This window comes from Halichoerus grypus, chromosome 15, assembly GCF_964656455.1.
Source record: "Halichoerus grypus chromosome 15, mHalGry1.hap1.1, whole genome shotgun sequence".
Taxonomy (NCBI): Eukaryota; Metazoa; Chordata; class Mammalia; order Carnivora; family Phocidae; genus Halichoerus; species Halichoerus grypus.
In genome coordinates, this window is record NC_135726.1 from 29,301,311 (window position 1) to 29,317,825 (window position 16,515).

General features: G+C 40.4%; 1 protein-coding gene across 2 annotated transcripts in view; it reads right to left on the reverse strand.

Annotated features, from left to right (window-relative positions):
- FTO (FTO alpha-ketoglutarate dependent dioxygenase) overlaps positions 1–16,515 on the reverse strand; it is a 368,954-nt gene that overhangs the window by 254,011 nt on the left and 98,428 nt on the right. For both annotated transcript variants that reach the window (XM_036081687.2, XM_036081686.2), the window contains exon 2: positions 12,051–12,128. In XM_036081687.2, coding sequence (XP_035937580.2) covers positions 12,051–12,128 — 78 coding nt within the window. The remainder of the gene's footprint in view (positions 1–12,050; positions 12,129–16,515) is intronic.

A 16,515-nucleotide genomic window follows, 5' to 3' on the forward strand; every position in this document is an offset into this window, starting at 1 on the left:
TCAGCACACCTGTGGTTTTTAAAGGCCTGGAAATGAATGAGCCCTCCCAGGGAAACAGCATGAACACAGAAGGGGGCCCACGGCCATTTCGTGAGTTTCAGAGGAAAGGAGCAAAAGAGACCTTTGAGGGAGAAAACTAGGAGAGAGTATTAATGCAGAAGTGAAAAGACAGGAGCACTTCAAGGGTGGAGTAGGCGACCACTCCTGGGAGGCCAAGTGAGATGAGGACAGACATGACCCCCGAGATGTGGCAGCATGGAGATCAATGATGACCGTGACAAGAGTGATTTCACAGAGTGGTGGGGATGAGAGTCAGAGGAGAGTCAGCTGGGGATGGAATGACAGAGCAGCAGAGGAGGCGCCGTGCTTAAATGTCCATCTCAGGGGTCACGCTCTGAAGGGGAACAGAATAACGCAGTTGTTGATGAAGGGCAATACCGGATCGGGGGACCATCTTCAGTGCTGGAAGACGGGGGGACACACCAGAGCTTGCCAGGATACTCCTGGGAAGAGGCTGCTGCTGCAGGACACGGGGTGATTAACTACAGGAGCAAAGTCCTTGAGTGGCCAGAGCAGGAGTCTCCCAAGGGAGGTATGTGAATGACCAGTGGGATTTGTATGGCAATCCGCCAGAGTTGGTGAGGGCAAGCTGGCAGAACTGTTTTGTTTTTAATCTAAAAAAAGAAAAGAAAAATCAAGCTTTACTAAAATATGTGTACATATATGTGTTTGATATATAAACACATATACATGCGTTTAATATGAGTTCTATTATAAAATAGACACAAGTATACAAGTAATACTTATGTCTATTTAATGAATAACTATCCATAGTGTGCTGGAGTCACTTTATATCCCCTTGGGAAAGCCTACTGTGTACATCGCCTCCCAACTGCACATTCAGTGACATGTTGGTAGCCTGAAATGGGCCATGGAGAAGTATTTACACCACAGAAATCAGGAAACACTAAAAATCGAGGCTGGTTTATTTTTTCCCAGACAGCCCATTCTTAAACACTTAGTAGGACCCCACTGTATATGCTTAAAATTTGTTCCTGACAGGAGTATATGATCAAAAAACTTCCTGTATCGGATAAACTGGAAGGAGAAAGAAGATCTAAATTCAGAGAGGACTATAAACTTGATAATAGGCAAATGACTAAGTTTCAGGGAGTTTTTAGAGGGAGAGAGAGGGGAGCACTTCAATTTTTCGCAGTGAAAATGCAAAACAAATCACTAGTTAAGAATGTGTGCTGGTCACGTGGCCTGCTTGCCAGATAGTTCTGGACTCCTCTGCCATCACCCAGCTTTTTGGATCCAATGTTGAATTATGCTTCCTAGCCCCCTCATGTTGGGTGAAACATGTGACTGTTTGTGTCCAGAAAAATGACGGCTGTCACTTCTAGCCTGGAGCACTTCAGGGAGTACCACACCCTCCAGAACGCTCTTTTTTGGCATAGTCACCAGCTAGTGGCTACGTGGATCCCTGAGTTACTACTTTCATGGGTAGTGATTTTCTGCCAACCCACGAATGATATGTAGAATGAGTAAGACATATTGCTGGGAGAAGCCACTGAGATTTGAGGGTTGCTTGTTACTACAGCATTATATAGCCCATTCTGCCTGATCCAGAATGCAGGAAATAGAAGGGAAGCAGGAAGTCTATGCAGGCAGAAGAAAAATGAAGTCGTCAAGCCTGCATATGGAAAAATGACCTTACTAGGAAAGTCGTGGTAGGATTGCCCTGCTTCTCAGAGTGCCTATCTCTGTGTGTGTGTGTGTGTGAGGTGTGTGATCATAAATTTAAAGTGACAGAAAGCAGAGTTATGTGGCACACCACTATGAATGGCCAGTGAGACTGTCAGGGATGCATTTAGGATTTATAGTTTCTATTCGCTTATCCCATTTGAAAAATAAAAAGAGAAATATCATACTTCCTGTTTATGCAGCTTATGAAGACAGCAATCTAGTAAGCAACAACGGAATATTCTGGAACCATGCGCAGAAACTCTAATTCTATCACTAAACTGGTTCTCTGAGCAAGTCCCAGAGGCCTCGGTATACTTGAAGCACATCTAACAGCAGCGGTCAAGAAGGAAATTTCTCCGTAATTTCTTAACAATTCTGGGTTCTTTAATCCTCAGTATAAAATATTAGCGAAAAGTAAGATAATTGGGAACACACTCCCTCTGGGACTGGGAGAGGAGGAAGACTGGAGATAATGCACACACACACGCACACACACACACACACAATCTACACACAGCTTGCGGCCATCATTCAATATACAGTAGGGCTGGAGACTGCAGAAGATGGATTTAACACAGGGGAATAATAACTCTAAGGACCTGGGAAATTCACATAACCATATGAGTATCATATGTAAATACCTTGACATTAAAAACAGCATTCTAAAAATAAAACAGTAATAATGATGTGGGAAAGTATCCCACCCCCCCACCCCCCGGATTTTTTTTTCACTGATCTCTCATGTCCTTTCCCCTCCGACCACATTGGCCTCTTCTCCTACAGGCCTCAAGAGGCCATCATTCAACATCTCCCCTTCAGGGCAGGCTCTTCCTCCCAAATCTGTACCTGCCAGGCCCTTCTCATCCTGCAGGCCACTTTCTCAAAGAATCCTTCCCTGAACTTCCCCCACCTCAAATATATATCCTCCATTATCACTCAACACACACTTCTCAATCCATAACTACATATTTCTTTGAACTATTATCTGTTTAATAATCTCTCCTGCAAGACTGAATCTCCCAGAAGAAGGACATGGTAGCAGTTTTATTCTCCACTATATCCCCAAGCCCTTGCCTGACTCCAATATAAGTGCTCAAGACTTGCCTCTAAGAGTAAGAGAATAAAAAAATCTAAGATTGATAGAAAACAGATTAGTGAGGGTCTGGGCCGGGAGTGGGAAAGAAGGCTGACAACTGCAAAGAGGCAGGAGGGATCTTTTGGGGATTTGGAAATATTCTAAAACTCCTGTGGTGATGGCTGCACAACTCGACAAATTTACTAAAAATTACTGAATTGTACCATCTTAAAAGGTAAATTTTATGGTATGTAAATTGTACATACACACAGCTCATCAATAAACTGTTAAAAGATTGATACATTTGAATATACAAAATTTTAAACTTTTAAACTTTTGCATAAAAAGAATTATAAAATAAAAAGGTAAATACTAACTAGAAAAAACTATTTGTAATCTAGATGGCAAAAATGGGCTTAATATTCTTAATAAAGAACATTTCCAAATTTAAATATATGTATATGTACATATACATACATATATAAATATATATACATATATATAATATGTATTAACAGAGATATTCACACATAAATTAATGGAGAAGACTTTTAAATATAGAAAAAAAATGAACTGCACCGAAGTCAGGAAAAAACATAAATTAACATAATTTGTATTAAATTATATTTAATTTGGTTTGCCTACAAAATTTGCAAAAAATAAAATTTTATCACAGTAATACACATTGCTGGTGAGGTAAAATCAAGTATTCTGGTAGTCTACAATTAGGAATGCAAATTACTGCAAACTTGCTTACGGCCAGTTGGACAAAATTCACCAGAACCTAAATATGCTCATATCTTTCCATCCAGTAATCCTACTTTTAAGAATTTATCATAGGGAAATAATTAGAGAAATGTACCAAGACTATAAGGATATTCATCATACTGTTCTTTATAATAATTAAAAGCTGAAAACCACCAAAATGCCCAACAGGGGATTAGAGGTAAAATGGTATATTCATGTGATGGAATGCTAAAGTAACACACTTTAGAAAAATTTCTGTACTGTTTTGTGAAAAACGTAAATAACAAAGTACTATTAAACAAGAAATTAGTAACCAGACATTGAGACAACAGGATCTCAGCTTAAAAAGAAAACAAATGTATACAGATAAGTACAGAAAAGAAAACTGGGGGAAAAATATGGTCACAAGTTTATGGTAGTTATCTCTGGGTGCTGAACTTGGGCATAATTTTAATTTTCTTTTTTAGACATCTGTATATTTTTCAAATTTGCCAAAGTAAATGTAAAAAGCTTTTTAAATTAGAAAATCAGGGAAAAGATGTTGCATTCAAAACTTCTTAATTTTCGGGGCACCTGGGCGGCTCAGTCATTAAGCGTCTGCCTTTGGCTCAGGTCATGATCTCAGGGTCCTGGGATTGAGCCCCACATCGCACTCCCTGCTCAGCAGAGAGCCTGCTTCTCCCTCTGCCTCTGCTGCTCCCCCCTGCTTATGCTCTCTCTGTGTCTGTCTCTCTCTGTCAAATAAATAAATAAAATCTTAAAAAAAAAAAAAAAAATTCTTAATTTTCATGACATATCTTACATTTGCCAGGAGATTCTTTTTGATGACCCTGAATTTTCAAAATGTTTCAATATTAACTTCTGGTTCTAATTTAAATCTCATTTGGAATGCTGCTGAATGCTCTATGAACTTATGATTTTAACACAAGAAATACAAATAATAAGAACTGGCTAATTTGGTCACTATCTCAAAAAAAAAAAAAAATCTGAGAGAAAACCCTCCCTCCTAAATGCCCACTCTAATTATTTATCAAGTAATTAGACTAGTGCCTGGCACCTAAAAGCACCATGTAGTGTTTCTTTAAAGAGAACTACAAGTAACTGTGGAAAAGAGCTGAACGTTAAATAATTGAATATTAATTCATTCTGGCAAACAAGTAAGTTCCCTTTCCATTTGGACAGGTACATGTAAAACAGCAGATATCACACAAGAATTTGGAACAGCTGTTGGCAGATTTTCAAATATGTCAGAATTTTTTGTTGTTGAATCCCATTAAAGTTTTGCCAAGGAGTATAGAGTCATGCAGCTGTATTAATAGTTGTCTGGTCCCCTAATATATCTCTTGAGATCTACAGAAGGTTTCGTGATCTAAATGATGATTTTAATAAGCAGCTGGAAAGGTATTTTAGATATTTATAAATATAAACCACCAACATGCCAGGCCTTTATCAATGGCCGAAACATGTGGAATGCTAGGTTCTCTGGAAAATAAGCTTTACCTTCCACCTACTTTAAACCATTATGTAAGAATTCTACTGCTTCTCCCCTCATATCAAGGGATGGTTCTGAGAGACTTTCACCATACAGACAGGACAGACATGTTGCTAAATGAGTAAGCTAGCACTTGTACAGGAGGTTCACCTGTATGAAACCAGTGGAACTCCACCCTCAGTAGAGTGAAATTAAATTTAAAATCTTCAAGTGAGGGCGCCTGGGTGGCTCAGTTGTTAAGCCACTGCCTTCGGCTCAGGTCATGATCCCAGGGTCCTGGGATCGAGTCCCACATCGGGCTCCCGGCTCAGCGGGGAGCCTGCTTCTCCCTCTGACCCTCTCCCCCGCTCATGCTGTTTCTCTCTCTCTCAAATAAATAAATAAATAAAATCTTTAAAAAAAAAAATCAACTTTAAAATCTTCAAGTGACTTGGGAAATGTACTTCATTTAAAAAGTGTTGCGATGTCAAGGGACTCTATTTCTCATCTGGCTGTTAATAGATTTTGCTGGTAACGCTTTGTATTTTGCACTCTATAGAAGTGTATACATTATCAGTCATAACATTTTCTATATAATTTTCACTGTAACATGCTTAAGGCTTGGTAGCCATCCCAAGACAAATGGGCTGGACACATCTGGCCCAACCGGCCAGCCTCCTGCTGCGCTGAGCTGTCTCCCAAAGGAGGCTCTCTTCTGAGGTCACTGCATTGGCCCTGCTACAGCTATCACAACTGAGTCTTGGGATAACATGTGGTTTGCTACAAAGTGACCCTGAGATGTTTGTTCATTCATTCACTCACTCAACAGTTCTTTTTTTTTTTTTTTTTAAGTGGGCTCCATACCCAGCCTGGAGCCCAACGTGGGGCCTGAACTCATGACCCTGAGATCTAGACCCAAGCTGAAATCAAGGGTCGGACACTTAACTGACTGAGCCACCCAGGTGCCCCAATTCAGTGATTCATTTTTTGTTTATTTAAAATTTACTGAATATCTGCTCTCTATCAGATACGGTATAAAGTGTTATAAATATAATGATATAAACAAGATAGCTCCTGTTTCACAGTGTCTCATAGTTTAAGAGTATAGATAAAAATAAAAACCAGTAGCTAAAGAAAGACTTATCACAAGGGAAGTATGAAAATACTCCATGGGAGCAGGGAATAAAGAAGCAGGAAGGGAATCTGGAAAATTCTCACTCATTGAACACGCATTTATTGAGCACATACTATTTGCAAAGCATGAGGTGCTGGAAACAGGAAGAGAACGAAACTTTGATCTGCTCTCCAGGAGCTCATATTTATAATTAGATGGTATATAAATATATAGGATATGTGGCTCATAATATACATAGTATTTTATGAATTTATTATTGACTTACTTATTTAGTAAAATATATAGTCTTTAGATTGTGATGAGTGCTATGGAATAAAAGAAATCCAAGGTAAGTAGGATGAGAATGCTAGCAGTGAATGTTCCTGTCTCACACAGGCTGGTCAGAGAGGGCCTTTGATAAGGTGACATCTGAGCAGAGGAATGCAAGAAATGAGGATACAACCCCACGGGTACCTGGGGGGGAGGAAAGTCCCAGGCTAAGGGAACATTAAGCGCAAAGGCCTTGGGGGCAGCAGTGTGCTTGGCTGATGCTCAGAGCAAGAATGCCAGAGTGGCAAGAGAAGGGGCGGCAGAAGCAAGGAGCAAGCTGGGAGAGGCAGTCGGGAACCAGCTCTTCTTGCGCTTTGTGGGTAAATGTACGTCCTGGGCTCTTACTCTGAACACGATGGGAAGCTGAGCAAGAAAGTGTAACGTGCTGACTGAGGTTTCAGAAAGAGCATGTCAAATGCGCCAGAGGTGGTGGGAGGGAGCTGGATTTGTAATACATTCTGAAAGTCAAACACATGGCATTTCCCGGGATCTTCACAGAAGAGGTCCTATTTCAGGGCACCTGGGTGGCTCAGTCGGTTAAGCGTCTGCCTTCGGCTCAGGTCATGATCCCAGGGTCCTGGGATCGAGTCCCAAATCAGGCTCGGCAGAGAGCCTGTTTCTCCCTCTCCCCCTGCTCTTCTCTCTCTCTGTCAAATAAATAAATAAAATCTTTTTAGAAAAAAAAAAAGGAGAGGTCCTATTTCAGCAAGGTCTTCAAGGGTGAGTAGATGCTCGCCAGACAGAGAAGCACTCAACACCCCGGGGAATAACAGGCACAACAGGGAAGGATGAAAGGTCACAGCGGAGCCAGGGTGTAGCAAGAGACTCTGCATGACGGAGTCTATGGCTGGACTCCATGTTAGGCAACGGGTAGAGATGAGACAGAGAGGTAATCTGGGGTCATACGGTCAGTGGCCTTAGAGGACACGTTGAGGAGGGTGAACTCTACCTTACAGGTAAGAGAGACTGAACAAAATTTAGAAAGCAAGGAGTGACAAGTCAGACCTATTGAGAGGAACACAATATTGATGGTACTGGAGAGGGCACAAGGAACACCAGGTAGGAGAACAGGAAAACTGTGCTGGTCTGAGATGATAAATGAGGGCCTGAATGAAAAGAAGAAACACCCTGAGGGGTTAGGAAGAGGGAGACCTGCCAGGGCCCAGCACCTGAATGAGGGACTGAAGCAATGGGTAGAAGGGGAGGACAGCACGATTTCTGATTTGGTGAACAGCACCAGGAGGGTGGCCACTAGAGAAGAGAATAAACAGCAGGTTCCCTGTAAAACGGATCCTTACCAAAATGTGACTCAGAGCTTGTCACACTTGCACTCCGAACCCTCTCACAGCTTCTCGTGTCATTCAGAGTCACCGCCGACATGCCGGGTACAGCCGGCAAGTTCCCATATCAGGCCATGGCTCTCTGATCTCATCCCTTCTGTTCTCAACTCTCTCACTTCGCACCAGGTGTATTGGCCTCACGTGCTTCTCCTCAGATACACCTCAGGGGCCCTGCTCTTCCCTATGTCCAGAACATTCTTCCTACAAGTATCTACATAGCTTGCTCCCACACCTCCATAAGGGGTTGGTTCAAACGTCACTATGAGAAGGTCTTCCACGACCACCCTAAGTTGCAGTCCCCCATCCTATGGTGCCCTCTGACCTACTTCATCTTCATACCTGTTTGCCCTTCCAACATTCATTTTCTGGCTTTCTTTTTATTTCTGCTCCCTCCCCCCGTCCCACCTCATAAGAAAATAAACTCAAAGAAGGAGGGATCTTCTCTTGGTTTTCACTACTAATGCCTAGAACATTACCTGCACAGGGCGGGGGAGCTAAGTATCCATGTTCAGTGAAGTCAGTAATGAATGAATATGGATTGTGTTGGGTTAGATGCCCCTGCAAGACTTCCAGGCAGAGCCCCCCAGCAGGTAGTTGGAACTGGAGCCCTGGAGGTCACAGAGGAGGGCAGGGATCGAGAGAGAGGTGTAGGATCGTGGGGATGAAAGCAGAGCAATACCAGAAGCACCAAGAGTTACAGTAGGATGATGCTCAGGGTCAGATCCAGGAGTCAGACCACCTGGGCTCAAATCCGGGTCTTGACACTTCTTGTTTCTTAAAAGCCTTGAACAAAATTTTAAACCCCTCTGTGCCTCAGTTTTCTCATCTCTAAAATGGGATTTTAAAAAACCTCCTGCCTCAGAGGGCTGTGGTAAGATGTAAATGAGCAACTACACGTAAAGCAAGGAGATGAGCAAGCAGAGTGGAAAGTACACAGTAATGGAAAGCAAGGGGGCGTACTGAGGAGAGAGGTATTTTCTCTGGACACGAAAGGTAGCACTCAGAGATCTGGAAGCCAGGGTTTGTTCTGGACTATGTAGTTCCTCATTTCCTTGTGCTCTCTGGTGAACCTACAGAAGTTCTCTCCACTTTTCTACTTCGGATTTGTTGTTGTTTTATTTCTTTTCTCTATGGTCTTATCAGATGAAACCAAAAAACATCTCTGAAGGTGTTTTGAATTTGAGTACAGTATTCTGGGAGGCGCACAACAGAGCAGAAAGAGCAGGGGCCTTCGGAGTCAGATAAATGTGGGCTTGGACCACCTCTGCCGCTCAGATATGGAGCTTAGTGTGGATCTAAAGAGAAATTTCTAGAAGAGGAGATAATACCTACCTCAAACACTGCAAGCTTGAAGAGCAGTGAATGCACATTTGTGGCATAAATGCACGAAGGAGTTGTGAGGACTGAACAGCACACTGTAAGGGTAAACACACATACCCAACAGGGAAGCTGCAAAAAGTCTTGCTTTTGTGACTAGCAGCTGGACTGGCATTCCTGTGGCCAGGGCCTGTTGAAAGGACCCCACGTTGGGTCTGAACTTTCTATTTATTCATGTCATTAAAAAAGTATTTTCCCTTCATCTTTTAAGAGAATAGATTTCCTTTACTAAGGTAAGGGTATGTTGAAGCACTAACCCTTATTATAAGGTGCACTTAAGGTGATTAGATATTGGTATCAGACTTGTTGTGGGTCTTGGAAAGATAAAAGAGCAGCCTTGATAGTTGTTGTTTGCCTTTGAGTTTCCTTTCATCCCCCGGTGTAGGGCTGGCTCTGAGCACAGCGGCTGATAACCTCTGTGTTTAATTCTTCATGTACTACTACTATTTGCACCATACCAAAGCCGAAAGGCTCAGAAGCTGCTTTAGAACAGTGTGTGTAATCATGTACCAGATGGCTTCTATCTATAAAAACAGCAATAAGGATTTAAGAACTGATCGTATTTTGTGGGTTTAAGGGTCCTTTGGATTTTTTTTTTTTTCTGATTACCAAAGAATACATGTTAATTTAAGACAATTTGGAAAACTAGAAAACCCTACCATGCTGGCATATGATATTTCTGTATATACCCTGCAAACCTTTCCCGATGCTACCTCCCTGGGGAGAAGTGTATGTGTATAAAAACAAAATTAAAAGCATACTAAACATTACTATATAACTTGCTTTTAAAATTAACTAATGCATGCATTGATTCACTCATCCATCCAAGCAAATTAATTAAATACCTACTAGGTGCCAGGTGCCATACAAAGTACAGAGGATGGGGGAGACAAGCATAAAAATAAAATCATGGAGATAATGAAGGTACATATAAAGTACTACGGGTGCACACAAGAGGGAGCAGAGACAAGCCTCTGCAGTGCAGAGGTGTCAGGGAGCATCCTACAAGAGATGACACATTGGCTAACAGGTAACAGGAGTTCACCAAGGAAAGGGAGGAGGCAGGGCAGCAGAGGATGTAGCAAGAAGGCCCAAAACATGAGATTGTCTGGCTAGTCTGAGGTCCTGCCGAAGTCCAGTGCAAGTAACAAGATGAAAGAGTTGGAGAGATAAGACTAGAAAGGCAAGAGCCAGGCAATGAGCAGCCACTGCCAGGTTTGAAGCAGGGGGCTGACATGCTCAGATTTATGTCTTGCTTAGAAAATGTGCCATAGCTCTAAGGATTAAGAAAGAGGGACAAAGAGGAGAAACTAGAGCAATCCATAAAAGGACTGATCCGGTGAAAGACAGTGAAGATCTAATGAGAATGGAGATGACAGATAACATCCTGGAACTGAGAGTGAACTAGAAGTCAAGGGACCTGGATGCTAGATGCGTAAACATCTTCTTTCCTGTCTCCCTTCAGCAGTTACTGAGAATCAGCCATATACATTTGCATGGGAGGTCCCAGAGAAACAAAGATGAGGGAGCCCCATTCTTATCGCCAAGAGCCTACATTCTGGTAGGGAAGAACAGATGAACATGTATTATTAGTGCCTGCCCAAAATGCCTTCCCCTCCTTCTCTGGGAATAGGACTCCAATTTTCCTGTGGGGAAACCATCCATCTCCAGCTCACAGTCCATGCAGTTGGAGTGGAAATGGTCATATTTGAACCCAACTCCACGAGTGGGTGCATGAACGAGGCTGGGCAAACGGGAGCATCTCACGCCCCTGAACGCAATGACTGGTTCAGGAATAGGCACAGGACTCAAACCAGGCCAACAAGATCACTCCCAGGGAAATCAGATGGAACCAGAAAAAAAGAAATGGCTACCTTCTTCTAAAATCCCACGTGCTTAAGACCACATTCCCCTTGGGCTGTCAGACTCCTCTCATGTACGTTAGCAGGTCAGAGCCTAGCCAGCACGAAGTCACACAGAGGAGAGCCAAACCACGACACAGAGAAAAGCAGGGATCAGATGACACCTTTTGAGAAGTTGGATTCAGCCATGTACTCCTAGACATCTAAGTTAAGAAAAGTCAATAAATTCCTTTTTTGGGCACCTGGGCAGCTCAGTTGTTAAGCGTCTGCCTTCGGCTCAGGTCATGATCCCAGGGTCCTGGGATCGAGTCCCACATCAGGCTCCCTCCTCAGCGGGAAGCCTGCTTCTCCCTCTCCCACTCCCCCTGCTTGTGTTCCTGCTCTCGCTATCTCTGTCTCTGTCAAATAAATAAAAAATCTTAAAATAAAATAAAATAAATTCCTCTTTTGCTACAGTGAGTCTGTTGGGGTTTTTATCACTTATAATTGAAAGAGTACTAACTACTTCAGGGAAAGAGACATGGAATCCCATAACCGCAATACAATGTGATAGGCATGATGGAGGTACTTAGAAGGTACAAGTAGCACAGAACACAGTGTGCTCAAGTCTACTTTTAGGTAAAGTAAATCAAGGAAACTTTCACAAAGAAGGGGATGTTTAAGTGAAGTCTTGAAGAATTAGCCATCTGGCAACAAGGTAAGAGGCAAAAGGATATTCTATGCAGAAGAACCAGAAGGAGCAGAGGCAAGGAAGTAGAAGAAAGCATGGAATGTTTGGGGATGAAGAAAGCAGTTCACTGTGCCAAAGCCCTAGGTTCACAGCAGGAAGCAGATCGTGAAGGAACTGGGATGTTCTGTGGGTGATGAGGAGTCACTGATGACCAAATCAGACCATTTCACTTCTCATTTAACCTCTCCAGACCACAGCTGCTTCTTAGATCAGAACAAATCAATACAAATTGATAAAAATATGAAAAGATCTTACCTGCTGATAGAATTCATCATCCTTGGGGGTCAGATAAGGAAGCCAAGTATCTTCGAGCTCTTCAAGAAGCCTCAGTTTCTGTTTAGAAATAATAATGATTATAGGTGACTGAATATAAAGTGATCAGAATATAAGACAATCCCTTATTTTTCCAGTAAGACAATACCAAGAAAAACTTGGCCAACCTGAATATAGAAACTTTTAGAGATAGAAATTAGCCAAACGCCTATTATAAAATGTATTAATTTAATTACATACATTTAAATTACACATTGCATAAAGCATTAATTTAGAAATAATGATTTTATTCACTTTCATATTCCATGAAACAATTTGATTCACCAATCTTGACATGTTTCTTTAACACCATGGTCTTTTTCATCACTAAACTCACCTTTTGAGATCCCTATACAATTTTCCAGAGCAAACCTTCCTGTCTGTATAATGTGTTTGAGACACAGCAGCTTCTGAATCCTTCTATCACACAAACACTAGAAATAGCAAATCAAACCACAGTACCATTTACAGAATGTCAGGATATTTGGAAGATTTATTCATCCTATAAACATTTATTTGATACAGTATCCACTTACGTATTACTTTTTTTTAAAGTGATCTTTCATTTCTAGAATAAGTACTAAATCCATGTTAAGCATCTTCGCTTCTTTTCCAATTTTATGAAGAAACATTTTAAAGCATCCACAGCTAGCACTGAGGCCATTTCTGTCTTCCCAAACAGTACCACGCTGTTCAAACAAAGTAACTAAGAGAGGACCCCATATTATAGGGTATTTCATAAAGAATTGAATATATATAAGGTGATGTCCTCCTTCTGAAGGATTTTTTTTTTCCAAAGAATACCTAACATATATGGTGTGTGTGTGTGTGTGTGTGTGTGTACGCGTGCACGACAGAGAGAAAGAGACCACATGGCATACAAATGGCATTATATGTGTGTGTATATACACATACACTCACATAGGAATTATCTATATACTACAGAAAATTTCTCAAAGAAAAAAAAAAACAGAAAAGGCAGAAACAACTGATTTTCAAATAAAACTATAATAAGATGCATATTCAGGCTGTTATCAGCACCTTTGTAGGAATTACAAAATGGTACGCCTTGCTCTGGGTCATTGCAGCCCTAGTCCATGGCGCATGGCTTGATGAACACAAACTGGAATTTAGCCCCCACCTGCTCCAATGGACACTGTCTTTATGCAGTCAACAACCTGCTCAACCAGACACAGCAACCCTATCACCCTTCCCTACCCTTTCTTTCACAGACCCATCAGAGTAGTCCAGAGAAAACACCTTTTGGGCAGAACTTAAATCTTTCTGTATCTTTCTGCAAATTATCCAAGGTAAATAAAGAAAAAAGGAATAGAAATATAGCAACCAGTTGATCTTACAGAGGCAAAACACTCAAGTTTACTCAGACAAAATTCTGGTCTATTTATTTAATGAAAGCTTTCTGCTTGGACTCAAGGAATGGTAAGACTGGCTTACCAGTTAAACTATGAACAATTTACCTTTATGAAGAACCTAGAATACTAACACAAACCATTAGTTTAGATAAATCATCGGTTAAGTGGCTTATCTGTTTTCAACATTAGCTATTACTTGGGGAATAGAAAGAACTAATGATATTTCCGTGCATATACTTACACATTTATGCACTTCATCACAAATTTAATAAAAATCTATACCGCAATTGTCACTTTGACCTCAGGAAAGCTCGTATTTTCCTATGACTCTTTTGCCAGGCCTTTTTATAGACAGAATACTTAAATGCCCCCAGACAAAATTTAACCCATTATTAAAATCCTTGAATAATTCAAACGCACATGAAAATTCAAACCTTGAAATGGCTCCACCTTATAAATACCACCTTAAAATAAATACATACATACATACATACATACATACATACCACCTGAAGACCTCTTCAGGCAAGTCTATAAAGCTAATCTGTGTATAAGAAGGAGCACAAAGGTCAACACCTCTAAGGAATTAAATACTCTACCTTAATGAGATTAAACAGCAACAGACCTGTTCCATAGATCAACAGGCATCAATGGAGGCTGAAATTCTATTTATAATTAAAACTTAAACTACATCATTATAAAAACAACCTACTTCCCAGCTCAGCTGAAGTCCAGTGTATCAGACAGGCATAAAACATTATAACTTGGAAGGCTGTATCAAAAGGATAAAATTCTACAGGAATGTTCCTACTACAGAGCAAGGAGAATATAAATGGTCTCTTTCCACTGGAAATTTTAATTTTGATACTGTGAACATCATTATATCTATATGGCAGGAAAGAATGTGGATCCAGAAATCACTCCAATTAAGACCATACATCTGTAATCTGTTCTGTGTATCAACATTCACAGCCTACAATTTTACCAGTTAAGTAATGAGATCAATTATAAACAATAATATTTATGAACTTAAAAAGAACTTTTGGTCATCTCTACCTTGGTGAAATCAATCAGGAATTAATATTAAACTGGTAGTTCATGAACTTCACGTATTTCTTAAGAATTAAAATTGCTTTATAAAAAGGCAAAGTCACTCTGAGCACAACTACAGAGAAAAAGTCCTCTCATGCTCAAGAGTGCAAATTAGTACAATACCAATGGGCAGTAATTGACAATTCCTACTTCTGAGTATTTTTTCTATGGATATACTTGCACCATGTTCAGAACATATGTACAAGTTTACCCACTGGATCACTATTTGTAGAACAAAAGCTTGGAAACATACTAAACCCACTTAACTGTACACTTTAAAAGAATGAGTATTTTGGTATGTAATTTTTTTTAATGTAAATTTTATCTCAACTAAACAAAAGGATTAGAACAATCCAAGTGTCCATCCACAGAGAATGGTTAAATAAACCATGGCACAGCCACACAATGAGATACAATGCAACAGTAAACAAGAATGAGGAAGCTTCCCTGTTAGAGAAATATAGAGCTCTCCAGAATATCTTAGGAAGTAAAAGACAAGAGACAGAATATCTGCTTATATGTGCATACAGAAACATAAAGGATATGTGACAAACTATTAATGTGGTTAACCTATGAGGTAGAGGTGAGAAATGACTAGAAGGAGACATGGGTGAAACAAGGCTATTCAAAACATTCCAGGTGTACTGTTTTGATTTTTGAACTATGTAAACATATTGCCTATTCAACACATTACCTATTATTAACTCAAACATATTACCTACTAATTCTTAATGTAAAATTCAGTATAAAAATGCAGACGCCATGATTCTTACTTTGTTTTAGAAAATGTATATTTTTGTGATATGCAATAAGGTATACTGGGGGAAACTACCATAGACCAACACACTAAAGAGTGAAGGGGAAAAAAAAATACCCAGCTCTGACAACTTCTTTTGTGTCAAATGCCAACTAGTCGGTAAACACACAACATTAAAATGCACTCTGGAGTGGAGGTAGAAGGTGCCCGTGTTTGACTGTCAGATCTGCCTAACTGCTGCTCCTTGGCCTGATGTACAGATAAAATCCGCACAGCTGGACCCTACCTCACACTGCTCAGCTCACACACTTCTTTGCTGTCACACTGGTGTCAAACATGTCAGGCTGCTCACAAATGCCGCACAGAAGCCAGAGAGTGCAAAACCCAAGCTTCCCCACCTGGTAGGAGGAGGACATGAAGACCCTTCCATGAGGACTACGCCCCTTTCCAGAGCTCTAGCAAGGAAAGAAAACATACACACGAGACCTTAAGAAAAAACACACTGCAACTCAAAACCATAAAGGTTTAAAGTTGGAGGTTGAACTTTAACCCTAAGCCTCTGACTCCTGTGAAAAGTTAAGCTCTATCTGAGCTTGCAAATCTTGTCAAAGAGAGACATGGTTGAGAATCGTACAGTTATTATATTAAAAAGATTAACCAGATTATGACTCATAATAGGAGGGGGTATCTCACCTATAAATAAAATGTATTTTCTTCAGTCTCATCAGATTATGCTGCTAACTACTCTTATTCTTTATCCATTTTTCATTTTCCACATAATTTTTCACCTATGAATCGTATTTTGTCGGGTTTGATAAAAATTTAATTTTGTTCTCTGATTTTTTTCAACATATGACCACAAATAAAGGCTTATGAATGTTTAGTGTAAAAACAATCACCTGATCTTCTGAGGGTTTCAAATAGTAAGTGGGAAAATTGACCTAGTCCTTAAGCAGGGCGTTGAGTGAGTAAGTAAAACCTCCCTGAGGAAGACACATCAAAACATTAGCCACAAAGATGAGTAAAAAAAATAGCTAAGCCAAAAGAAGCCTAAATAAATATTTCATATACATGTATGCCATATTTGCTTTAAATGAAAGGGAAAAAAAAGTACTTCAACCACTTCAAGAAACTCAGTATTCACTTTCCTATGCTCGCTGAAAATAATGGCATGGTGAAAATAAAC